Source organism: Parambassis ranga, chromosome 19 (assembly GCF_900634625.1).
Source record: "Parambassis ranga chromosome 19, fParRan2.1, whole genome shotgun sequence".
In the NCBI taxonomy this organism is placed as follows: domain Eukaryota; kingdom Metazoa; phylum Chordata; class Actinopteri; family Ambassidae; genus Parambassis; species Parambassis ranga.
In genome coordinates, this window is record NC_041039.1 from 7,122,811 (window position 1) to 7,148,907 (window position 26,097).

Below are 26,097 nucleotides of genomic sequence, written 5' to 3' on the forward strand. Positions count from 1 at the left end.
GGGCACAGGCGCTTGCATGTATACGTGCATGCATGCGTGCACACATCTGTGAGATTCATTATTCCACAAGTGGAGTCTACAGATGGAAAATATGATTCAGGATGATGATGCCTCTTTGACTCAGCAGGGAGACCAAACAGAGAAAGAGAGAGAGAGATCCCAATGGAAGTATATGTTTTTGTATTCCATCAGTTTGCTCATCTCTAGCTCACAATATTCTGAGGAAAGTCAGTCCCAAAAACACACACACATACACACATCAAGTCTTTCATTTGTGCGGAGGATTTATGGTGATGCCAGTTTTCTCGCTCCTAAAATATTGGAAAACTTGTGCAGCCAATAAGTGTGTGTGTGTGTTTCAGTGTGTGAGTGCATGTTTTTGTGTGTTGAAGAGTGTAAATGATGTGTCTGGGAAACCTGCATCGAGACGTCAACACACACACACGCAGTTCCTTCCATCCAGCTGGGTTTCTCGCTGGGAGATATGCAGCCCAGTTCATCGCCAGACAGACGGGTAATATATGGCCCCTGCGCTTGCCTCATACACACACACACACACACACACACACACACACACACACACCGACTTACTCAAACAAATGCATAACCACATTAGAGTTTTTTACAGAACTAACAGAGCTGTCTGCATGTTCTTCACTCAGAGTTCTCTCTCGCAAAACTCCATTATTTTTGGATGTTCTAACAACAAATTAGTGAGGAAGCTGTGCTGGTGTTTTTCGGTCCGGATGCCAAGGTGAGAAGGGAATTAGGAGACAAGGAAACAAGGAAGAGGAAAAGGAGACAGACATTCCATCACAGCCTCTGTGGAGCGGCAGCCGGGATGAGCCTACCAGCCGTGATTTCTAATTGTGGAGAAAGGCAGAGCAGCAAGGAGTACGCAGGTATGCAAGGTTAATTCCACCTTTATCTTCCTCTTCTTTTATCTCCCAGGCAGCAGACCTGCTTGTTGTACTCTCTGGTGATGTAGCAGTATGCTTGCTATATTTCATGGTGACTGCATATGTGATTTATGTGTGAACAGGAATGAGTCCTCTGAGAGGTTTCCCCTGGCTTTTGATATTCCTCTATGCTGCAACTGCAGGTACCAAAAACAAGTGCATAGTATACATGCAGATCAGATATATGCATCAACTTAATAATAGAGGCTCAAATGTTAATCGACCACAGACCACACATAAGCGCGGTTCTTTCACAGGTGTGGGTGGTGCAAAGGTTGAGAACATATCGTCAGAAATCTGTCGTCATCCGTGTGAGGAGCTGGTGGAATTACTCACTGAGATCCAGGGCCTGCGTATTGTGACCAACAGCCTGCTTGAGGACCTGGAGAGAGTCGTAAGACACACAAACATATGTTCACAGATATATATTTGTTTTTTAAAATTCATTTTAACATGTGCAATTTAAAAAAAAAATCTGACATCTAACAGCCTTGTAGTACACTTTACATTGTATGTTACTGGGAAATGTCACACTATCCTTTCACTGGCAGGAAGCTCTGCAGTGTGTGGCAAACATCTTGGTAGATATAGTTAGAAATACTGTTCAAATGTTAGCGAGTAAACCTCTCATCATAATTTAAAACTACTTCAGAATGTCCACTTCAACTCAGTATAAATAGAAAATATGTGTATGTTTGTGTCTTCAGTCAAAAGAAAATGAAGAGATGCGCATATCTCTGGCTGAACTGAGCAACAGCAGTAGCAGAGGCGGTGGCAGCGATGGCAATGACATTGATCTTGACAGAGACGGAGAGGTGTGGTGTGTGCAGGACGGACGAGTGTATGAGCAGGGGGAGGCCTGGGAGATCGACAGCTGCACCTCCTGCACTTGCCAGGTCGGTGTTAAACAAATCTTATGTAACTAATCTTAAGATATTTAAGCAGTGAGGTGTTTCCTGGGAAAGCGCCATGCAAGCCTCTGACTAAATGGATGGATGGTCTGTCATAGATTGACAACAGATCCCAAAAATCACGTGCATCAGCGAGGTTAGATGATGAATCTTCACTGGAAATGCATCCAATCTATTTTCTAGGTTGCTGAAGAAGTCTGGACCCATGAGTCTTTTTTTTGTCTGGAAAAAAAAGATAATTTTTCCTTGACCTTTGAATATTCTCAGCTTTAACAAGAGGGAAAAGCAGTAAACAAGATGAAAATTAAGATATGTGAATGAACAGAATTTCCATATAATTTTTGTTTCTCTTTTTTTTGCAAAATCCTTTTACAATAAACATTTCTTCTCTGTTTTCCTACAGAAATATACAAATACAACATCATTTGTGTTATTTTGATACACAGATGATGCTCCCCATCTTTGATGGATTATTTGATTTTGGATGGTTTGAAGACTTGACTAAAGTCTTGGCTTACCTTGTAAAAAACTCGAAAGCCATAAAATCTAAAAAAGCCATGACTTCCTTTAGACAGATCCAAGCTAGATAAGCGGCTTCAAGATTTGATGCTAAACTTACGTCTTTTGGCTGCAGTTTCATATTTGATATGCGAGTGGTATCAATCTTCTTGTCCAACTTTTAACAAGCATGAAAATAAGCATATTTTCCAAAAAATGTCAGACTGTTCCTTTAACATGTGTTTACCACTTGTATCCAGTGTGGTTTCATTTATTTCCAGAGCCTCTACATTTTATGCCTGCTTTATCCTCTTCCCTGAGTCTGTTTCTTTTTATAAAAATATCATTAGTTTTGTTGAGGATGGGTTGAAGGAGACTGATTATGAGTCATGACAGCATAACATTCCTCTGCTGCAAGAACTGGCATTTAGCAAAACATCTGGATCGAATATTATGATATCGTTAAGACCTCACACTGGTCTGTCTCATACAGGAAGGGAAGGTGGTCTGTCAGCAGGTGTCTTGCCCCCCCGTATCTTGCATCAACCCGTCGTTCATCGATGGAAGTTGTTGTCCTGTCTGCCTCGGTAAGTGTGATTCCTTTTATTTAGAGTTGGTCTCTATGATTGAACAACATGTATTGTATATATAGATAATGAAGATGGCTGGTCCCCGTGGTCTGAGTGGACTCACTGTTCAGTCACCTGTGGACGTGGAGGACAGCAGCGTGGCCGATCCTGCAATGGCATCGTGCCATCATGTTCAGGCCCATCACTCCAGACCCGCAGCTGCATGCCAATGAAATGTGACCGCAAGGGTAGGACGTCAATCTGCACATCTGCTGAATGTTTTAAATTTAATCCATGAGAGAAAATTGAATATTTCTCACAGAGGAAAGCTGTGGAACTTCAGACAAATAGATAATTACAAACATGCTGTTTTTTTTTTTTTTTTTTTTTTTTTTTGTTCTGTCAAGTGAACACAGTATGTTCTTGTAGTGAAGGCCTGACTTTTTACCAGTTTTATGTGATTGTTTCATGTCTAGCACGCTCTAATGGGAACTGGGGTCTTTGGTCTCCTTGGTCTGCATGCACAACCACATGTGGTGAAGGCAACATCACACGGGTCCGCCTCTGCAATAACCCTCCACCACAGAAGGGTGGCCGAGGGTGTGCTGGCAGCACCGTGGAGACCCGACCATGCAACAACACACTCTGCCCCAGTGAGTACAACTGCACACACAAACTGCACTTAACAGGCTTACAGGTAAACTGTGTGTCTGTGTGTAGTTTCTGGAGGTTGGACAGCTTGGACTGAATGGTCACAGTGCTCACAGTCATGTGGTGGAGGCCTAATGAGTCGCCACAGAGAGTGTTCGAACCCGGCACCTCAGAACAACGGTAAACCTTGTGCTGGAGATGCTGTGGATTATGAAGCATGTGACAAACAGCCATGTCCTATAGGTGAGCATTTGTCTGTATGCACATCTTAAATGTGAAAGCAGATTCTTTTAAAAAGACATATGCATTTTTTCATGTGTTTCAGATGTGTGTTTGCTTTCCAATCCATGTTTTCCTGGGGTGAAATGCACTTCACACAGTGATGGATCATGGGAATGTGGACACTGTCCCTTGGGCTTAAATGGCAATGGCACTCATTGTGAAGATGAGAATGAGGTACAGGATCAGACTACATGAACTCATTCTGATAATGGCTTAATGTCACTGCTGTGCTCCATATTTAGTTAATTCTGCAGCTGCAGCAGGATTTGGTGCCCTAAAACATGACATTTGTCGAGAAAATACCTTAAGCAAAGCTATTGCTGACTGGGTGTAAACTGTCTAGTCATAGCATAATCACTCAGCTCATACTCCAGTGTAGTCGGACTTTGTTTTTTATTTTTGTACTATGGAAACTGTAATTATCGAATCACTTCATATGTAAAGCTGTAAAACCTTTGCACAACAGTTCATGTTTGATGAACTGATGCATAATCTCTCACCCTCCATCTTTTCAGTGTGAAGTAGAAGAAGTGTGTGTTACAGAGTGCATAAACACAGACCCTGGATTCTACTGTCTGCCATGTCCTCCTCGCTATAAAGGCACCCAGCCGTACGGCCTTGGCCTGCAGGCAGCCCTGCACACCAGGCAGGCATGTGTTCTCCTCTCTGAATAAACATTTTTACTAGACACACTTTCTTTACCCTCTGGATGTTCAAAGAGCTGTTCTGGTTGTATAGGTGTGTGAGCCGTACAATCCTTGTAAAGACAACACACACACATGCCACAAGTACGCTGAGTGTGTGTACCTTGGCCTGGCGTCTGAGGTCTTGTACAAGTGCGTGTGTGCTATTGGGTATGCTGGCGATGGCTTCCTGTGCGGTGAAGACTCTGACCTGGACGGCTGGCCTAACAACGGACTGACATGCAAGCAGAATGCCACCTATCACTGTCAGAAGGTACTGTGGGCTGGCAGAGGCGTAGGCTGTGTTCTGATTGGATATGATTAATCTGTACTGTGATTGGCTGCAGGATAATTGCCCCATGCTGCCAAACTCTGGGCAGGAGGACCTGGACAAAGATGGACAAGGAGATGCTTGTGATCCAGATGACGACAATGATGATATCCTAGATGAGAGGGTGGGGCTGATAATTACATAATTAAAAGGTTGTGTAAATGCATCCCCTGTGTGTGTGAACTTACATATGATTGTGTTTGTTTTGCATAGGACAACTGCCCACTGGTATACAACCCACGTCAGTTTGACTCTGACAGGGACGGAATTGGGGACCGCTGCGACAACTGTCCATTTGATAGCAACCCACTGCAGACTGACACTGATGACAATGGCGAGGGAGACGCCTGCAGCATTGACATGGATGGAGATGGTAGGAGCTGCTCACTAAACCAGGCCTGCAGCGTGCAGCCACTTATTTAGCTCTAATAGAGAGAAACAGATGAAATACGTTTTGATCCCGCTGTAGCTGTGAGTTACACAGTTAATGGTTGTAAATTTAAAAAATACTTTTACCCAATCTTAATTTATATGTGTGTATGTTTCCTCTTTTCTTCAGAGGTCCTGAATGATGTTGACAACTGTCCCTTAGTCTACAACACTGATCAGAGGGACACAGACATGGATGGTGTTGGAGACCAGTGTGACAATTGTCCACTTCTGCACAACCCACATCAGGTTACTGAAATGTGACAACCAAAGGCTATACACAGAATAAACTGTAAAGGATGGTGTGTATAATTATGCTTATGTGTGTTTGTAGCTCGACTCTGACGGTGACTTGGTGGGGGACATGTGCGACGACAACGAAGACATTGATGAGGATGGCCACCAAAACTCTCTGGACAACTGTCCCTACATCGCTAATAGCAACCAGGCTGACCATGACAAAGATGGCAAGGGGGATGCTTGTGACCATGACGACGACAATGACGGTATCCCAGATGACCGGGACAACTGCAGACTGGTGCCCAACAGAGACCAGCTGGACTCTGACGGTCAGTGTTGTCACAGCTGTGGCCGTCGCTGACGTCACAGCACAGATATGAATGAATACTGATTACTTTTCTGTCACACACCAATATTAAGTACAAGTTATGATAAATTGATTTTGCAGTCATGCAGTAAAGTGTTTTGACTATCAGTCCAATGTGTTTCCTGTGGTTCAGGTCATATAAATATTGGACATCAACTGTTTATGACTCTCTTTGGTGTGATTAATCATACTTGAAAGATTTTTTTAATCTATTCACCATCATACAAAACTCTCTAATCCACAAAATCATGTTACACTCCTCTCGCTCTTTCTCTCTCTCTCAGGTGACGGCAGTGGAGACGCATGCTTCGATGACTTCGACAATGACAGTATTCCAGATGCATTGGATCCCTGCCCACTAAACCAGGATATTGGGTCTACAGACTTCAGGAAGTTTCAGGTTGTTTTGTTGGATCCTAAAGGCACCACGCAGTCTGACCCCCTCTGGGTGATCCGCAGCCAGGGCACAGAGCTGCTGCAGACCGCCAACTCAGACCCTGGGATCGCTTTAGGTGACAATAACTATGAAATACAAAAAAATAAAATGTATAACTCAAGCTGTTAGTCCACACAAGTCATATCCCTTGTTTTGAACAGGATTTGATAAATTCAGTGCGGTAGACTTCAGTGTTACATTTTATGTGAATACCAATCGAGATGACGACTACGCCGGCATCGTGTTCGCCTACCAGTCCAGTCGACGCTTCTATGTTGTCATGTGGAAACAGGTGACACTTTAAAAACTTTTTCTTTTTTAATGTACCTATCGAATCTTCATCATTCATCTTTTTTTACTGTAAGAGCAGGTGTCTCAGGCGTACTGGGAGAAAAAGCCATACAAAGCTTTTGGGAATGCTGGAGTCTCAATCAAACTGGTCAACTCCTCCACGGGACCAGGGGAGTATCTACGCAATGCTCTGTGGCACACAGGAAACACCCGGAATCAGGCATGAATCTGCACTTTTTTATTGTGTTATCACTCTGCCTATGATACAGTGTATATTTGTGTCTACCTTAGTCATTGTGTGTGTCTGTTTCAGGTCAGAACATTGTGGCATGACCCTAATAAAATTGGCTGGAAGGACTTCACAGCTTACCGCATGCATCTTATCCACCGACCCAAGACAGGCTTCATCAGGTACAAATATAATCTGCATTTTACTGATTTATTTTTTATAAGGTGGTCAGGAACAGTAGTAATAAGGAAGAAGAAAAGAACTAAGAAGCACAGGAAAAAAGAGTAAATGTGGAGGAAGAAAACACTATGAAAGACACTGTAAGAGACTCAGCATAGATGCAATGTTATTTATGATAAATCAATATACAATTTAAATCAGCAAGACAGAAGGTTTGACCAAAGGTTTGACCTAGCAGGCACATGTGCTTAAACATGTTAGACGGTTAATGCCATTTAGTACAAATGGAATTAGAACAAATTACAAATTGGATTTGTACAAAATGGGCTCACACATGCAAAACTCTGCAGCATGCTCCTTTATTCAAATGTTTGCAGCCCATTCACATAGGTTTCAGTGGAAACAAAAACCTGCTTATAACTTCATAAATTTGTGAGAATTACATTCAGCCTCTATGTCCTTACTCTCGAGGACATCATCAATCTCCAGGAGTTATTTTATGATAACAGTGTAATTCTCTTTCTTTGTTGTACCCAGTTCTCCTCAAGCTGCCACATCTACGTCTGTTCAGTTGTACTTCTCACTAATAGCCTTAAAAAAAAACACCTTGGGCTAGCGTCATTATTTTAGTACTAAAAAGTGAGGAGATGGAGAACAGTTGGTAAAATAACCAGTTGTTCAGATTTCAAAAGTACAGTTTTTTTTAAAGACATAAGTGATGCCTGTTCACCATTCCACAGTGTGTCCTCTGTGCTCTTACTGAAAGTGAGGCTGAAAGAAGCTCCAGCTCTTTAAATGTGAAGGACAGACTCTGTCTTCTTTGTAACTGCTTTAAATATATCTCTGTTTGACGTCATGTCCTCCATTGTATCGTAAGAGATAGAATATGGGACAGAAAGAAAAATGTACACATGTAAAACCTGACAATGAAACATAGCAGAAGAGAAGGAATCATTCAATAATATATTTATAGCAAAACAAAAATGTAATAGCAGCCATTAGCAGCTGAATGCTATTTGAACTGTAGCTGGAGTTATTCACCAGGTCTATTTACACCCATAAAAAAAGCATTTCAGAGACAAACGTCCACATTTGTTAGCTAACGATGCTTGCTCACTGGATGAAATGTTTAAATCTATTTTTACACCCATGCCCAAAGCATTGCAGACACAAGCAGTCAGTCATCTGTAGTAATTGATGCTATTTGCACCCTAAAGCAAAACAAAAACAAGCATCTGTAGTGTTTTATGCTACTTTGACCCTGGGTTAAATAAGCAAATATGGCTATTTACACCCATGTATATAGTACAGCAGAGCTAAGCAACCAGGTTTGTGTAGCCAGTGCTATTTAAAAATAGTGTTAAAAATGTTCATTGATCCCCAACATGTATAACATGGCCAATAGAAGCAATCTGGTGTCGGTTGTCAGCAATTCTATTTGGACCCTGGGTAAAAATATCTGATCAGAGACCACAGCAAACAAAGCAAGCTGTGCTTCGTATGAAGGCATCCTATAACAGATCGTTTCTGGTCCTCTGAACAGAGTGTATGAGCTTCCATTGACCTGTATTGTGTTCCCTCTGCAGGATGGTGGTGTATGAGGGCAGGGAGATTTTGTGTGACTCGGGGGCAGTGTATGACCACACCCTAGCAGGAGGCAGACTGGGACTGTTTGTCTTCTCTCAGGAACACGTTCTCTTCTCAGACCTCAGATATGAGTGCAGAGGTAAGATTCCCTCAGATAATTGGTGGAATAACAGTAGCGTCTCCTTCCTCCAGCATATTTCTGATGTTGACCATGTCTTTAAACTGTCTTTGTTTTATTCTAAGATAATTGAATCATTTTCTTCACAACGACCCACCAGAGATCCACATTCAGTCAAGATAATACATCAGAGAGGATGCACCAGAGTTGGCCCTTTATCCAGCCATGCCTATCAATTAGTGACCATCATCTATCTATCAGCTTTTAATGCAACTGTATTGATTGCAGGCTGCCTCATTTGCTGTATATTAGCTACTTCACTGACAGCATCTCTGATGACAATAACTTCTTTTTTTTATTTGTGCATTCCTATTGGTTGTAAATAATTATTTATTGCCAGATGCCTGATATGAGAGGGAGAGATGTGAGGATGAATAGATGATGGTGTGAGTAGAGCAGATGTCTCATGGTAACTTATCAATAAAATGCTTTTTTTAATCAACTGCTTTTTATTTTATTTCCTGATGTCTTCAGTGGTTACCAGTTTACACAAACACGACTGGGAAAACGTGGGTTGTAGCGCTGCCTAGTGGTAGAAAACGGAATTACACACGTGAGCGGAGGCAGACACAGTATATGCATCAGAGAATGAAAGAATTCTACTTAAATGCAGTTTTAGCAAGAAATAGAGATGGTTTATTGTCCCTAAAATAATAACTGAAATTGTGCTTTCATTGTTTTGTTGTATTGTTTGTGTTTGTTGTTTAAAAATCTGAGTTCTCAAAGAAAGCTTACATGAGCCTCTGAGGAAACAAATCAAGTGTGGTGACTCCAAACACAAAACCTGTGTGACCGGTTTTCAGGGAAGTGCAGGTATGCGCACAGTACCTGACCAGGTGAATGAGTGACGTCACTAGCACTCGCTCTCACTGAGAACTGAATAATGAGGAAGAGGTGTCCACTACCACAGACACAGCCTTTCTGTCTGGGTGCATGAACTTGTTTCTGTGTACTCGGTTGAAGAAAAAACACCGTGCGTAATGGTGCGCAGCTGCACAGCACAGTGGTGCGTCCAGTTCGTCGACAGGCATCAGTCGCGGCTGAATTTCGCCCTGCTGGTCGTCGGTTACATCCTTTACCTCCTCATCGGCGCCGGGATCTTCTCCGCCATCGAGCTGCCCTACGAGAACGAACTCCGGCAAGAGCTGAAAGCGGCCCGGCGTGACTTCCTGAACAACAACACCTGCGTCTCCGATGAGCACCTGGAGGAGCTCCTGGCCCGCGCGTTGCAGGCCATCAACTATGGAGTGTCCCTCCTGGGAAACGACAGCAACAACGTCCGCAACTGGGACTTTGTGTCGTCCCTGTTCTTCACCAGCACCGTGCTGACCACAACAGGTGAGGCCCGGGACACAGATGTTCACCCTGAGTATGCGATCACTGGTGAAGTGAGGACTTTGTCGTGGGTTTCTTTGCTCTGACTGATGAGTTGTACATCAGTACTATTTATCCACGATGGGATCACATTTTTAAAGTAACAGTACATCACGACTGTTAAAGCATGTCACGTTTTTCCAAGACTTGATAACTATTTTTTGGAATAACAAATAGTGTTTATGTTGTACATGTATCACAGCAGCTTAAGGTGACAGCAAAGTAAACAAACAATAATCAACATTTTTTTAAAGTTTTTACTAGAGATCCTAGTAATAATATATAATTTACTAGTTTGTTAATGAGATATACACAAGTCACTTATTAGAGCGAGCTTGGGGTTGCCAGGTTGTGACAAATCCCCCTAACTCATGTAAACCAAATGTATTCATTACAAGAACAATGTGCCGCACCAAGATTGACTTAACACTAAAGTTGTGGTAAAAGACTACATTGAGCTTAACTACACAATTAAAACAAACACTTTAATCAATAGGTGTATTTTATCTTCTAAGAATGCAGCAGTAACAGAACATTTTAAGACAAATGCTATTGATACTTAGTTACCTGTTAGCCATTGATGCTATTTGCATCCAGGTTGTTAGAGTTAATGTGGTTATTTACACTCAATTGTCACACATGGCAAAGACAAACAACCAGGTGTCTGTCCCTTTCATGCTGTTTGCACAGTATTAAACAGTGTTCACTGTGGCTATTTACATCCACATATATAGTATGACAGGAATGAGCAAACAGGTCTCTGTAGCCAGTTGCGCTCTTTGCACCTAGAATGTACATAAATAGGCAATGCAAGTCTTTATACCCCTCTCTAACCAGGTGTCTGTAGCCATAAATGCTATTTACTATGCTATCTTGTTGTTTTTTGTGATGATTGTTATGTGTAAAGCTTTGCAGGTGGCTCCTGGATGAGGAATCTCTAATTACACCTGTGTTATTGAAGTTAACATGTCTTGCTGTGTCTTCAGGTTATGGCCACACTGTGCCTCTCTCTGATGAAGGGAAGGCCTTCTGCATCTTCTACTCCCTCTTTGGCATCCCTGTCACCCTCTTCTTCCTCTCTGCTGTTGTGCAAAGGCTCATGGTCCTGGTAACGCAGCGCCCTGTGTCCTACTTTCACCGCCGATGGGCCATGACGAAGTCAAATCTGGGCGTCATTCATGCCACCTGTCTCACCCTCATCATGACCCTGCTCTTCCTCATTATCCCTGCGTGGATCTTCATCACCCTGGAGAAGGATTGGAACTTCCTAGAATCTCTGTATTTCTGTTTCATCTCTCTGACGACCATCGGCCTTGGGGATTATGTCCCTGGACAGACCCACAGTAAAAAGGCCAACCCACACCCACAGCTGTACAGGCTGGCCATTACAGGTGAGTATTTATGTCCAAAAACTAAAGACACATGAGAAAAGATATTTAATTGCACTCTCTGTCTTAAACTGAAGTTGGCAAAGGAGTGTATTTGCACATCCAGTAGTTAGCCATCTAGTGAATGCACAGTTGTTAATAATTGCTTTCTTCTAGCTCTTTTCACTAATGGTGTCTAATTTGGTATGGTAGGCTGCCTGCTGTGTCAGAGAAACAGTCATTTCCTTTTGACAGCTGGACAGATAAACACTGAGCTGAAACATGTTAGGTTCAGATGGCAAATTCCATTTGTATGTACTGTGAATGTCTGTCTTCCTTATAAGATATGCCACTTAGCCTGTTAGCTGCCTTTGTTTTCATAGACCAAACCTTGATTTTATCTTATTAGTCACACTGTCCTGCTGTTTGCTTTATAATTGTGTGTGTTTGCTCTTCCAGTCTACCTGCTTCTTGGTTTGGTGTGTGTCCTGGTGGTGTTGGAGACATGCTGCGAGCTTCCACAGATGAGACGCTTAAGACAGAGGTTCTACCAAGAAAATGTTCGGGAGCTGGACTCTGAGACCACTAAGATCATTGAGCAGGACCAGCTGAGCAACACATTGGACCACCTGCCAGTCATCCCTTCTGTGTCAGAACAGGCTGCATCTTGGCAGCAGGACAACAAGTCAGCAGCGCCTTACGCGCCAGTGTCGGGATCTGCTGTCAACAACAGATGACAGGTTGTCTGGACTTTCAATGTGTGTGTGTGTGTGTGTGTGGTGTTTTAATGGACTGATGTGTGCACCTACATGGCTGCTAAGGATACACAGCGTTCACCACTATCTAAATGTATGTGTGTGAGCATGCTTGTGTGTGCATACTGGGACTGTATGAAAAGTGATTGCTCTCTGCTGCTGCCAACACCAATATTTGTGGTATAAAAGCAGGAACCACCCACAGATTAACCGTATGGCATTGTTTTCTCCCCTGTTGCCCCGGTCCCTGCAGATATAGATCTATGACACACAGGAGGAAGGGCTGGCCTCTTCACAAACGGAGGGAAACCTCACAAGTTTCCTCTTCCTGTGTTAAAGCTGTAGTTCCAAAGCAGCATTGAGGATTTCACACCAGCTCATAGCACATTGTATAATCTATGGAGGTATTTGCATGGGAAATTTCTTGGAGGCTGTAAAGCGGCACAAGAGAGTCAGGTGTACCATCTGTTGTGCTTTAGTATTCCAGGAAGAAGATCAAGTGATGACAGATGAAAAAAAACATTTTTTCCTTCCTGGTTGTTAAATGGGAAGATTATAAATATTTACTTGTTGCAACTATTCTGTAATGAAAAGCTTTTGCCACTAGAGGGAAGCACTTGTATGTCACAATTAGATTGATATGAGGACTTCAGTCTTACATCTAAGAATGTATTACTGAGGGAGAGAAAGCATTATAGAAAGAAGTAGTTTAGATTAATTATGTCAAACATGAACTGAACATGTCAGATAGCTTCAAATCACAAAGATATTACTTGTCATTTTATTTTGTGTGTGTTTTAATGAAAAACAGATTCAAAAAACATTAAATGTATTTTTTCTCTGGATCAATGTAAATAAATGATGCATCAGCGTGTTATATTTTGTTTTCATTAGTGCACAAGTGATGAACATTTTATATAAACTTGGGTTATTTTATTTATATAGTAATATATTCACATCATAGTTCTTGACACATACATGCAGACTGATATGGGTTTACACACACACACACACACACACACACAAACTCTCAGGCATGCATTCATTCAGATTCACACAGAAAATGTCCTTCAATCAGATATGCAGAAGTCCCCAGTGAGAGAAAGCTTTTGTCCTTCAGAGAAGTCCTTCAATCCAGGAACGTGTTTGTAATGAGTGCTTAACTTTGACCTGACGCACACACACTCTCACAAACAGAATCATCACTCACATACAGTACATACATCAGTGTGTGTGTTTATACAATCTGTGGCTGCTTAGAGCAGCTGGGCCACAGTGGGCGCAGACTGACGATGAAGAGGATGAAGAGCAGCAGTGCCATGACGGTGACTATGGAGACGTAGCCAGCGTGGGGCAAAGGGGGGGTGTCAGGAGCCTCGGCTGGGATCATGTTGGTCAGATTCAACATGTAACCCAGTGTCCAGCCTGCATCACTGCCTTTTATCTGAAGACATGGTGGGAAGAAAATCAAGCTTATTTGACGTACAGTTAAAATAACACTGACTTTAAGTACTAATTTTGCAACTCCATACACAATAACATGAGGATTTGATATAGGCACACACTTCTATTTGTATGTGTTTAGATGCAGAATTCAAATGGATAATATTTGTATTTTAAATTGGAACTTTTTCACATATGTTTAATCAAAGAATTTATATATAAATATAAACATTTATGTAGCACATGTTTACCTATTTTAAGCACTGATTCACTTCAGCCGTTCATACATATTATTGGTGCAACTTCACGTTATCAATGCCCAAAGACGTCCAGGGCCAGGGAATAGAACCACCAACCTCATGGTCAGTGGACAACTTCTCTATACCACCTCATCAACAAGTGCTTAACTATGTTTGTTATGTTCAGCGGACAGTTTCAGTGAGTTGTCTCCCCCTAGTGGTGGTGTTGTTTTCAGACGCTAATCTGGAGAAAAGCACATGTAATGGTCTCTCCGCTCCTGTTGATGTTTTTTCACCCTGTATACAGCATCTTCGGTATGTATTTCAGGATACGAAGTTTCAGTGATATTGAGCATTGTGTATTATTATTTCCTCACAGTGAACCTATTTAAACTGCTTAATAGTTTTGTGTAGTGTGACTAAATGCTAGCTTGGGATTCCAGCTTGTTAGCTCCCTGTGCTTGTATAACTGTTAGCTTGGATTCTAGCTTTGTTAGCACTGTGTTTTGTATGATTTGTGTTACATAAGAAATTATTCCTAGTGATGTAAGGTGTTGTTTCTCCTTTTGCAGTTTTACCTTTTTTTCAACAATAAAACAACAGCTCCGAAGCTACGTCTTGTTGATTGAGAAGGAGTTTAGTCTGTCAAATCATACTCCGTGTGACAGAGGACAGAACAATGTTTGAAGCCTTAGATGTGTTTCTATAAGTAGCTCAAATAAATTAAAATTTTTCATATGTTGTGAAGAATAGGTTTAGAATTAGGCTTTTAGGTTTTAGTTTAAAGTTGGACTGAAGCCCTGTCTGTCACCTGTGATCCTCTCGCTGTTCATTGGTACCACCTGACCGGAAACAGCCAATCATACTCGCGCAGGTGCGCAGCGCGGCCATTATGAGCAGACAGACGTCTCCATGTGCAGCTGTGGGATTTTATCGATGCCTCTGATAAAAGAACCAATTTTACACATAATTGTTGGAATATTAACCAATTCCTTTGACACAGCTACGCTCCTGTTATACCTGCGTCTCAGGTAAGAACCTGCTCCAGTGTTACTTTGCTTTTTTTGGCGTTGTGCTTACTGTTTTGTTGTTGTTTTGCCTCTGCATGCTCATTGTTGACATACAGCCGCTATAAGAAGCTGCTGGTGGTTTGGTTACTAAACTGTTATTTCTCGGTGGAGTATTCAAACTAATTAATTCGTTTTTGTTAAATTTTCCCTGCGTGGTTTGATATCGTGTCTGGGTGAGAACTTAAACTCCTTTTTGACATAGCGCAAGAGGCGAGGTTAGCAGGCTGGCTAGGTCAGTGGTGGAGTTAGCATTGTCTTGAACGTGGCTCTTTTTTAACCTGGCTATATTACCTTGATAATTTTATGCTGCAAAAGTAACCTGGTCGGAAGCAGAGGAGGAGACTGACACTAAAATAAAGAGTCTGATGCGTAAGGATCAGTTACCAAATATAATCGATTAGCATTGATCACATCATATTCAGTCCTTAAAATCAGTCCAAAATCTGCATAGATTATCGATTTTCACAGTTCAAGCAAAAGGCCTGATATTGTCTGGTAAGACCTTTTTTTCTTAGACCAGGATCTCCTCTCTTTTCCTGGATCTATTGGATCTTCTTTATGTCATGTGATTCATTGTACCTCCAGATTTGTAATAAGAGGGATGTTTGTTTCTCTAATCATTAATGTAATTAATCAATGTTTAAATTTCAAGAGGGATATAAAATATTGAGTGGTAGGCTAGAGGCTGGAAGTAAAGAGGCTCTGGCATTACCTAATGTTGTTTTTAATCAGTCAGGAGAATCATTTATACTCATTTTTCCAAGGTCTAAAGCTAAATAAAGAAGTTCAAGGACACACACACAGTCACACACACACACACAGTCACACACTCAGGTTAAGGATGAACCGGATGTGACATAAATCAGATGAGGGCACGGTGCTGGTGTTTTTGTGACAGGAAAACATTGGGCCGAGAACTACTGACCTTCTTGATGAATTTTATGTCGGAGTAGCTCTTTGAGGTGAAATTGTATCCTTCTGTCAGCAGGGTGATGATGTACGTGCCGGAGAAGCAATACTCAGCCAAATAGCTTAATTTTACATTTGGATGCTGCTTCACTATCTGTTCAAATGCAGTGATACCATCAGTGTACATTATAGGCAAGCTGGAGGACATAGATAAAACATGCAAGTGGATGAAAATGGCAGAACATTTGTATTTGTGTGTGTGTGTGTGTGTGTGTGTAGAAATGTGCCTGACCTCTTTCCACGGAGTCGCGCAGTAACTTGTTAGCTTTTCCTTTACAGTTTCCAGAGGGATGGATGTGTCAGTCAGGTTGAGGAAGTTCATAACAAAGTAGTAAGCAGAGAAAGCCTAAGATAAGACAGAGAGGAAGTTAAATGATATATTTAGCAAATGAAGTAATTTTAATTCTCACAATGCATAAGGCTGGCCTCACTGACTCAGATTTATTAGTGTTTGCTTAACAGGTGGCTGTGAGGCCAGGATATTAAGGAGTCATGAGGTGTGGGTGGTATGAAGTCGCTCCAGTATGCATGCTGTTCACAAATCCTGAAATCCTACTATTGCAGTTGCTCATCTTTCTATTAAAGGAGGTTATGTTTATGATGTAGTGCAATGCACAGAATATGCCACCAGAGGTCAGTAACTAACTAAGCTGAGGAAGATTGTGTTGGTGGTGGTTACAGTTTGGTTATTTTTTATTTAGTCCTAATGAGATTATTACCTAGATACAAAGATCCAGAAATTAAAGGGTTACTATAAGTAAAAAGTGCTTAGCTGATGGATAACATCTCCACCCTCTTGGACTGCATCCTGTGATGGAAGTTCATACTTGGGTCTCTCTAATCCAACTAGACTCTGCATTGGGGAGAAACGCTCATGTGCACCTGTGCCAGCTTACTGCTGAGTAGAACAAGGATGCCATAAAGTCCGTCTATGATGAGACAGATGACTATCATTGCTGGATGCAGTTCAAGCGGATGGAGTTGTAGTGCATCAGCAGGATATCCGACTCTCTAAAGCAGTGACCTGCTTGGCCAGCCTGCAGTTAAGCCAAGCATGCAACAAGAAGGAGCTAGCTGGTTAACAACATCTTGAATGTATCTGTCAGTTATTTAGATGGGAAGTATTCCTTTTCAATACATGCATGTCTTGTACTACATTACCCCAAATGGCCCCTGCAAATGTGGCTGGAAGACCCCATTGAAAGAGCACTGGCTGTATTTGCAGGTAGTAAAATTGAAGACACTCTTGACAACTTCCTGGCATTGTTGGAAATTTCCTTGCCCGTTGTGAATAAACGTCACAGGATCTTCCAGGGGCTTCCTGTCTGACACACATGGGCTGTCATAAAGGACTGAGTAGTTCTTTGTCTCGGTGTAGCCTGGGTGGAAACAGGGATCTAATATTGTTGTTGGACCTGACTAGGAGAGAGAGTAAGATAAGAGAGGAAGCTGATTAAAGTGTAGTTGCACAGTTCCAGCAGAAGCTTGGGTCAGAAGTTTACCTGAGTTTGGTGTGCCAGCGCCAGTCGCAGTACTTGGTCTTTGCCATAACACAGGAAGCTGTGAGTATACAGGTTGTAATCATTTCCATAGAGTCGGAAGGTGACTGAGTTGCTGGGTGACTCTGAACCATCATAATTGTCAGATACAAAGCTAATTTGAGTGGAGGCCCCGCCTAGGTCAAGAGCGCCTATGGTTTCTAAGCCCTGCAGTGAGACAAAAAGGTGTCATTAATTGGCACACACAGCTCTTTTAGAAGTGTGCATGGACCTGTGTGTAGTTTTAACTGGCCTGTTTTAGGCGATCGTCCAGGTAGTTGACTGTGACCCAGCCGAAGGCGCCCTCCTCCTGCCCGCTGAGTATCCGTGCTCCCTGATAGGAAAAAGGGAACTTTTGCAAGGCTGCTCCCACAGCCTGAAACACCTTTTCAGATGCCTTGCTGTTCTCCATGCTGCGTGCAAAAATGTGTTACTGTCAGCCACATCCATAATTCACATCAATACAGCAGCCCATAAATAATAAATACTGAATCATATATAATGGATTTGACAGTAACATATTCGCTGTTCTCACAGCACAAAGGCAGGAATCATAAAAAGATTTGTTGTTAGAAATGTGTGCACTGTACTTCAGCAATCTCATTCCTGCAGTGGCTCCTAGATAGAGTGGGGTCTGATGGTGTCTCTTCCTGGGCACCTTCTGCTCAGCCTCCTGCATGCACAGCTTCAGAGACTCGCCAGCCTTCAATGGCTCTGACGCATAGCTGGAGATACCTTTTCCTGTGGAGGGTGAAGTCACTGTGCATTAATTTAGCGACCATAAAACATAACGATCTGACTAACAGGTTTCTTTTTAGAGGCTTCTCATGAATTGGATGTCATCTACACAAATAATTTTTGTTGCTGGGTTTGCAGTGAAACTCATCACCCTGCTAACCCAAAAAAAATGAAGCAGTTCCACTTGAGTTTTGTGAAAAGTAAAAGAATGAACATGAACACAAACCATCATCTTTTCTAAATCTTACCAATGATTACCAAAATGTGTCAACAAAAAGCAGGTAAAAATGATTAAAAAAAAAGAGTTGGACAAGCAGTCCTACAGCACATTTTTTGGAGAGCAGTGGTTCTCCTTAGTGAAAGTCTTTGGTTTAATTTTAAATTGTTTGAATTGTAAAAACTTGATTGCAGGGACAAAAACTCCACATGTTTCATGTTTTTTTTAACAGTTAAGCATACCACACAGCTTTTTAATATTAATTATTATAAAACATGTGTTTTGATTTATATAATACATTTTCAGTTGTTGCAAAATTAACATGTTGGAAGGGAATGATTGTGAGCTCTCAAATATTTGCATTACTGTAGAGACCTGTAGAGAATCGGTTAGTTGAGGGAGGAAGTGGCACAGATGGTGAAGTAAGTTGGCTTTTTTGAACAAAGTACCCTCATATTTTTGATTGCTTTTTCTCATCTATTAATGTACATAGCAGAAAGCCACTCACAAACACAGTGGTAGCTTTGATAAGAAACTAAACAAATTGCATATAGCCTATCCTAATGAAACAGAATATGTGGGCAAGCAGGTAGGATAGGACTCTATTTACATTTTTAGTTCAGATAAATAATTATCTTACCTTCCCACAACGACGACAGGTTTTTGCATGCTATCCAGTTGCTGGATACTTAGCATCTTCCCAATAAAAAAAATAATGTTGGCGTAGCAACATGTGACAGATGGCGCAGTAAGATATTTAAAAAACAGATGCTGCTCTTTGGCCTCATTGCAATGTAGCTTAATTTTACTGTCTATGCATGTGTGGATGCAGCAGAAATTTTGTATTTTTTTTTTGGGGGGGGGGGGGTATTTGTTGTCAAGGCAGCCACCCTAACTATAAAGCGCTGCGGGAAACCCTGAGAGCATGTGTCTGTGGCTCTTTGTGTAGAAAATACCTTTGACTTTGCAGGAATGTGTCTGTTGAACTCTTCCAGTGTTGTTATCCTTTTCTGCTGGCCAAGCATAGATATATAGAGCTGTGTGGGAAGAGCCAGCATCCAGCACGATCCCATACTGAAGCGGAGACAGGAAGAGCACTTCCAGTTAAGCACTCTGTCTTTAACTCTGGATGAGTGACATTTTTAAACATTTAAAGTACAATACATGCAACTGTGTAAACAAGGCGACAGTTATTTAGTAAAGGCAGTGTAATCATTAATAGCTGAGGCTTATGAGAAAAACCAGGGCTGATTTTGTATCTTTACCAACACCCAATGGCCATATTTGGTGGTGGCTTTTAGAAGCAGTAGCACAGGTTGAGGTCATATTGAGAAACCTTATTTGGCTTGTGGACTTTAGACTGAGATGCAGTTCCCACAGAGCATTTCAGCACTTTAGTCCTTTGCCGTACCTTGTACTTTTGGGGGACGGGCCTGTTCTGCAAAACTGCTACCGTCACCAAGGCAACAATCGCTATGACACCAATCACAGTGATGATGATGGTCACAGGCGTGTGCCAGGGGTTCTTCTCTTTCATCTCTGAGAGCGGGGGTGGGAGAGACAGACAGGAAGGGGAGGCCAGAGGTAGAAAGGGGAAGATGGGGATGCATTGGAAACAGAAGAGAGAGAGAGAGAGAGAGAGAGAGAAGGGGTCTATTAGCAAGTCTTGCATCCAGATGTGTGTGGAATCATGGCATGTGTTTTCTTTCTTTTCAATAAGGGGGTGGGGGTTGGGGAGAGGTGGGGGAGGGGGGTTAATTGTTTTGTTGTGTAACCACGGCTACAGATGTATTTCTGATTTGGTGTGTCTGAACTCACTCCAGACTGATCATCAATTTTCTTGTTATTCCAGCATGAAAGGGAATTCCAGTAAAGTATGCAGTTGATGCTAAAGATCAACAAGATTTCCTCTTTGGAAAACAATTTAAGTGACTTTTTTCCAGAACTGTTTACACAAAACAAGAGAACAGTTGGCTTCAATCAAAGGTTGTTATTGTGTAAATGAAGACGATAGCTGTAACCACAAGTCAGCGTTGGCACACAGTAATTAATAATTTCAACATCCTGCTATAGGTGTTATTTAAATCCTGAATCCTCCACTTTGTCTAGTTCTTACCTAAGTTGAGTTGCCACTGTTTACCAATGGGTAATGAGCAAGCACACATGTACACACAGATTCTATTGTAGATAGAACACACTAGTATATTCACAGATTATAAAGGGACAAAAAGGGGCATAACAGGTGATCTGTCTTCACAATTGTGATGGCTGACGAATAAGATACCCGTCTGAAACACAAGCGCTTTGTTTGATTATTACCAGGGTAAGTAAACTGGCACACGCTTTCTAGGTGCACGACAGCTGTGAAAGTACACACATTGTAGAAACTGTCCTGGAACACATTTTGCAACAGTTTTTCTGCTATGCTGCCTCAGCAATGACCTGCAGCAGTGAAACTTAAAGCGTGTTAAAGCTGTGAACCGACAGAGAGCCGAAAGAAAGCACTTACCTCTGCTGTCTACTTCAATGAACTTGCCAGCGGCAGGGAAGGGAGAGAGGCAGATAGATAGATATAGAGAGAGCCTCGGGGGAGGGTGGTCGGAGGGGGAGGAAAATATGGGCTGGACAGAGAGAAGAGAGAAGGGACAGAGCTCAGCGATAAGATGAGAAGAGGTTTTTCCGTCGTGGCCCGGACAGAAGATTAGAAAAGAGCTGTGTGTGAGTTTGTGTGTGTGTGTGTGCTTCTGGTGGCTCTAAAGCATTGAGTTTGGCATTTCCTCCCCAAGCTGGAGCAGTAAAGCTGGTCACTATGGAGACACAGTAAAAGTGTGTTTGTGCGTGTCAGTGCACTCTCATGTGCTTGTGAGCTCCTTAAAAGGAACTTTCTCTCTCTCTCGCTCCACACTAAATGAGAATCACTTATCCTAGCACTACTCTCTCTCTCTCTTCATTTTGTGGGATGTGTAGGAGGGAGGGGAAGTGGGGACTCCCTTGTTTAGCAGTTTTTATTACTGGCAGGCTGTGATGTCATCTTAGTGACGGATCGGAATTCCCTGCTATTCTTTTAGTGTGTGTGTGTGTTTGTTGGGGAGTTGGAGTTGCTGAAGAGCAAGTGTGGGCAGACTCAAAACATGCCTTGCCTGCAAATTTGTTGATCCATTCACAGATACATTCTGTTATTTATCTCAACTTGCACAAGACAATTACTGTCGACTTATCTTTTCTAACCTTCCTCCATGAAGAGAGCCTCTAACACAGCAACACACATTCATCCTGTCACAAAGTATCCTGTCATTCCCTAAGCCAAAGCTCGAGCCTCAACACCGGCACTCTCCAAATTTTTAATCTTTGCACATAATTTATGTCTTGGCTTAGATGCATTTTGTAGCATAAGCTAAGCTAACATGTTGATGAAGACTCTGTCATCCAGGTTCATCATTCAGAAGGTTGTAGCAATTCCAGATGCCTTGCTGCAACCTTCTGAAGCCATTAAAAACAACACAAAATTTAGTACCACAATAAATATGATCACAGATCATGTGACTCTGAATTCTTTAAGCCACATGTTTAACATGTTTGACGCTCTGACACTTTGTCATGCTACTGAGCTAGAATATACACAAATATCAATCTCTTATGTAATCTGAATACTTGCTTGTAAATTTAAAGGGCCGGTACTCCTCTCAAACCAAGTGGCCTACTGAAACCGACACTCCGTCATAAAACCCAAAAGCACTGTCTGCAGTAGTAGTATATCCATTTAAACATAGATCTGTGAATGAGAAACACTCCCAAAACTAACAAAGTGATTAATAGTTAGGAAGTCACCCAGACAGAAAAAAGAAATTGTTGCTAAGCATGTAGCATGTGTTTACCTTGCATGCAATGTTGACTGAAGGCTGGTGGTTTTTCAGGACCACAATAAATGTGAATGGGGAAAAAAATGACATGAGCAGGCATTTTTATGACAAGGCAACAACAAGGCTGTTTGGCTTTTGCACATCAGACTTTTAACTAGCTTCACTCTCGTTTGTTTCCTTGAAAATTTGTGTTGTGTATTCAGTTATTCCCCCGCCCCTCCAAGAAGGTAATCTTATTTTTTATATAGTGCCAGACCATAACAGAAGTCATTTAATGTTACCTTTCCTATAGAACAGGTCTATACCCTTAGTTATTTCTAAATAGCCTGATGGTTTTTATCTTATTGCATGGCGGGACATAATTTTGGTGTCTTCATGGTTGCATGTTTACAATTTACCTCTGCTGTTTTGCACACAGCGGCCCAAGGCACATACACACACAGACATGTGCGCCCCCCCCCCAAGGGTAAACACTGCAAACCAAGTCTGAAGTCTCTCTTCAGATGGATTCATCAGCCTTTTCCTCGAAGGCATGCAGCCACAGTGAAGCAAGAAACAAACCACACATGTTTTGTATCATCCAGGCATTACTATGGCTGTTAGTCTAGAATGAGAACATCTGTGATGTGTCTGCTGGTGGGGTGAACAAGGCTTTAATGAAGCACACCAGCTGGCACATATTGCTTTTAAATTAAACATATCACAGTGTGAGGGTTGTAAAAGTGACGTGGACTGAGCCTCACCCTCTCACAGTCACAACGACTGTCAAACAACCACTTAATCAAAGTCCTTTTCCTAATTTGCTTTCGGATTAAAGTGTGGAAAGATTGTTACATCATGACTGTAATTACCCACAGATGATGTTGGCAGAGAGCTAAACAGATACAGTCACAAACACATGTTGAGGCAGAACAGGCAGACAGACTTTTCGGAACACTCATGTTTGTGGGTTTGTGAGACCTTGAAAAAAGTATGTCAGCAAGCACAGCCTAACCCTGTTCACTGTCCTCAAAATACACCTGCTTTGACTCCACACACAACCAGTGTTTCCATTTCCCATTCTTCTATGAAAACAAATGCTGTCATGATACCTACAGAATATATTGTCTTGTTACTTAAGAATTAATCATACTTTCTTAAAAATAAAATAAAAAAATAAAATGAAAACCAAGTCTTTACAATATTATATTATAATATTAGTTTTTTCTTTTTGGCTCATAAATGTCCTAAGATAAGCAGAAAGAAGAAAACAAGGAAGGATAGAGATAGAAGCGAACTGCCTGCGAATCATGCTCAGACTGCTGTTATTGCACATTTAGCAATGAGTCAATGGGTGACACAGCTGGGGATCAAGTGTGCAGTCTCATAATAACAAGAAGGTGAGACAACATCCCTGTGAGGCAGGTCTGAAATTGCTGCTCTGGTGGTCTGTGTGTGGACACATGCGCAGCACATGTATTGTAGAGTTCCTGTGTAACCACTGGCAACAGGACTTGCCCAAAACCATAGGGAAACAAGTATTTAAATCCTTTAATTGACCTAAATTAGAACTCTGATGTGGAAAAATACCCTGTTACTTGGATGGCCATTAAAGTGGAGTTTTGCTGTGCTTGGACTTCTTCCACCAAGTTAGTACTGTAAAGCTTGTCCACCATTCATTTAGTTACAATTTTTGCCTTTAAGATTAAAAAGTATAATTTTATAAGTGTCCAGAGTTAAAGTAGTTCTTTAAAGGTCTAGTGTGGGATGTCAGAAATATTTTTCAGAATATTAAAAAGTGTACAATGACTACAAAAGACAGCAACTGGAATACTGCAGCAAAAAGCACAATATGTTTTTATGAACCCTATCATTTCAAACCACCACAAAAGTTGCTTGCAAAAAAACACCACCACTAATTGTAACATAACACTTCAGGATAATAACCTTTCTGAACGGATTGTATTGACATTTATTAGTTATGTACTCACACAAAGCTTCCTTCTCAGCTAAAAAAAAGCAAAAAACAATGGAGTGCCTGCCTATCCTTCACATCTTTAAACAAATCCCCTGTTCGCACACATTTGCGCGTATGTCAGATCACAGCACCCTTGAGTTTTATTGGGTTTCTCACATTTTTTAACAGTTAGTCAACAATTTGCCATTCCAGTTGTGCCCACAAAAGTTTACTTTATTCTTAGCAACTGTATTGTGAAACAACTTTGCTACTTCCTGTTAAAGAAAACGCTGGCAGCATCATATGATGAGGAACTCCTGCCAGAAGGAAGTCTGTCAGTCTGACCTTGCAGGACAGACTGCTGACTCTAACCCTTTGTTGGACTAGTCTATCCTGACCTCAAATCATATCTATTTTAGGACAAAGCGTGTTGCTGGCCACAAATTTCCATTCTTTTTAATACCTAAATGACCATGTTAGTTTTGTCTAATTTTTGTTGAGCATTGACAATTTTGTAATTTGGTTTTAGAGAGCCTACTGTCACGTGACGTTAACAGTTATGACTGTAAAAACTGAAAATCATTGACAGCAGATTTGTCCAAGAAAAAGTTTAACCCCCAACAAAGTTAACAAACGATGGCAGTTTTGGGTTAATTTTGGCTTTGTGGTCCTCACAGCTTAGAAAACTACTCATTTAATTTAGGGGAGAAAGACATTATTGCAAACATAAGTTCAGCTCTTATTGTGGACCTTTCAGATGTCAATCCCAATCTGCTCCATACTGCCCATGAAATATGGCTGCCACTGACACAGTATTTAGCTTATTGCCCCGTGAAGTCATCAATACAAACATTGACAGCTATTTTTACATTTAAACTTCAACCAACCCTCATCTGATGTGTTTAATTAATCAGGTAAGGTTCAGTATTAGCGATAGACCTGAAACTTAAATTCACACAATCTTAAGAGCACCTCTTAGAAGTGTCCCACTGTGTTATTCTTCAGCAACACAATCACACTTATGCACTCTCAACCTCCCACTAAATCACACACACACAGAGGCACCTGCTCATACTGTCCGTATCAGCCACATGCTATGGAAAAGTCACACACACCTGCCCCACACTGCTGCACAGCTGCTACATGCAGTAAAACTCCGTACTTTAACACTTTGAAGGAAAAAACACTCACCTGATACTCAACGTTTACTGTACAGAGTGGTGGCACATCCTACCGCTGAGTGATAAGGATTTCCTATTCCTGTGTGTGTGTGTACCATGTGTCATAGCAGTACACCTACCTCTTTGTGCAGACATGGGTTCTTTTTCAGCAGCCACACAATGCTCTTTCTATTCTTTGCCCCTCTCTCTCTCTCTCTCTCCTCTCTAACCCTCTCTCTCTCTCTCTCTCTCTCTCTGTGGTAACACAGCTCCCTGCACAGTCTGACGTTTTTCAGCACCTCCTTTCACATACACTCGCTTTATTAGGAGCTTCCCTCCTCCCTCCTGCTCAGCCCACTCCCCTTCTTCCCTGACGCCGTTAAGCTTTACCTCCTGTTTACCCCTTTCTCTCTCTCTTGCCCTCCTCCCCCTCTCCACCTTTGTCTCTTTGTACATTTTCCCGTTTCCCTTCTTTCTGCTTCTTCCAGTCTGTTATCTCCACTGTAACTCTTCCTTTTTTCTTTGTCATTTTCCTTCTGCTTCTCGTTCTTTGTCATTGTCTTGTAAAAGTGGGTCAAACATGAAAGGGATGTTAGATCTGGATGGGAGC

General features: G+C 41.7%; 3 protein-coding genes across 8 annotated transcripts; 2 read left to right on the forward strand and 1 right to left on the reverse strand.

Moving 5' to 3' along the window:
- Window positions 1–249: 249 nt before the first annotated feature.
- On the forward strand, window positions 250–9,263 carry LOC114452389 (thrombospondin-2-like). 3 transcript variants are annotated; one of them, XM_028431674.1, is made up of 22 exons: window positions 250–514; window positions 663–902; window positions 1,043–1,102; window positions 1,217–1,353; window positions 1,667–1,855; window positions 2,862–2,955; window positions 3,021–3,185; window positions 3,414–3,590; window positions 3,658–3,831; window positions 3,914–4,044; window positions 4,386–4,520; window positions 4,609–4,827; window positions 4,901–5,008; window positions 5,098–5,257; window positions 5,444–5,562; window positions 5,648–5,882; window positions 6,205–6,432; window positions 6,518–6,648; window positions 6,727–6,867; window positions 6,961–7,058; window positions 8,643–8,782; window positions 8,887–9,263. In XM_028431674.1, exons 2-22 carry the CDS (start codon window positions 842–844, stop codon window positions 8,892–8,894), a joined length of 2,910 nt encoding a protein of 969 aa, XP_028287475.1. In that variant the 5' UTR covers window positions 250–514; window positions 663–841; the 3' UTR covers window positions 8,895–9,263. The 3 variants fall into 3 exon arrangements, with proteins under 3 accessions (XP_028287475.1, XP_028287472.1, XP_028287473.1); XM_028431671.1 differs by having other exon boundaries at window positions 715–902; XM_028431672.1 differs by lacking the exon at window positions 250–514 and having other exon boundaries at window positions 533–902.
- Window positions 9,264–9,669: 406 nt separating this feature from the next.
- On the forward strand, window positions 9,670–13,192 carry LOC114452073 (potassium channel subfamily K member 1-like). The gene is made up of 3 exons (XM_028431177.1): window positions 9,670–10,159; window positions 11,182–11,586; window positions 12,022–13,192. Exons 1-3 carry the CDS (start codon window positions 9,802–9,804, stop codon window positions 12,297–12,299), a joined length of 1,041 nt encoding a protein of 346 aa, XP_028286978.1. The 5' UTR covers window positions 9,670–9,801; the 3' UTR covers window positions 12,300–13,192.
- On the reverse strand, window positions 13,178–25,765 carry entpd1 (ectonucleoside triphosphate diphosphohydrolase 1). Of its 4 annotated transcripts, none has more exons than XM_028431175.1 (10): window positions 25,519–25,634; window positions 19,943–20,070; window positions 19,488–19,605; window positions 18,167–18,317; window positions 17,830–17,989; window positions 17,541–17,744; window positions 17,200–17,457; window positions 16,271–16,384; window positions 15,995–16,132; window positions 13,178–13,761 (listed from the first exon to the last, which is right to left on the reverse strand). In XM_028431175.1, the coding sequence occupies exons 2-10, from the start codon at window positions 20,066–20,068 to the stop codon at window positions 13,555–13,557; spliced, it is 1,476 nt and encodes a 491-aa protein (XP_028286976.1). In that variant the 5' UTR covers window positions 20,069–20,070; window positions 25,519–25,634; the 3' UTR covers window positions 13,178–13,554. The 4 variants fall into 4 exon arrangements, with proteins under 4 accessions (XP_028286976.1, XP_028286975.1, XP_028286977.1 ...); XM_028431174.1 differs by lacking the exon at window positions 25,519–25,634 and adding an exon at window positions 21,041–21,369; XM_028431172.1 differs by having other exon boundaries at window positions 13,179–13,761; window positions 25,628–25,765.
- Between the last annotated feature and the right edge of the window lie 332 nt (window positions 25,766–26,097).

Bases quoted from the DNA above. Each gene is read 5' to 3' on its own strand.
- entpd1 (XM_028431172.1), bottom strand. The intron at 19,606-19,942 runs GTACGGCAAAGG...TCTCCGCTTCAG, and splicing joins CCGTCCCCCAAAAGTACAAG to TATGGGATCGTGCTGGATGC. The intron at 17,990-18,166 runs GTACAGTGCACA...TTTTGCACGCAG, and splicing joins GCAGGAATGAGATTGCTGAA to CATGGAGAACAGCAAGGCAT.
- LOC114452073 (XM_028431177.1), top strand. From the start codon at position 9,802: ATGGTGCGCAGCTGCACAGCACAGTGGTGCGTCCAGTTCGTCGACAGG. The intron at 10,160-11,181 runs GTGAGGCCCGGG...CTGTGTCTTCAG, and splicing joins CACCGTGCTGACCACAACAG to GTTATGGCCACACTGTGCCT. The intron at 11,587-12,021 runs GTGAGTATTTAT...TTGCTCTTCCAG, and splicing joins GTACAGGCTGGCCATTACAG to TCTACCTGCTTCTTGGTTTG.
- LOC114452389 (XM_028431671.1), top strand. From the start codon at position 288: ATGGTGATGCCAGTTTTCTCGCTCCTAAAATATTGGAAAACTTGTGCA. The intron at 5,563-5,647 runs GTTACTGAAATG...GTGTGTTTGTAG, and splicing joins TTCTGCACAACCCACATCAG to CTCGACTCTGACGGTGACTT. The intron at 5,883-6,204 runs GTCAGTGTTGTC...TCTCTCTCTCAG, and splicing joins AGACCAGCTGGACTCTGACG to GTGACGGCAGTGGAGACGCA.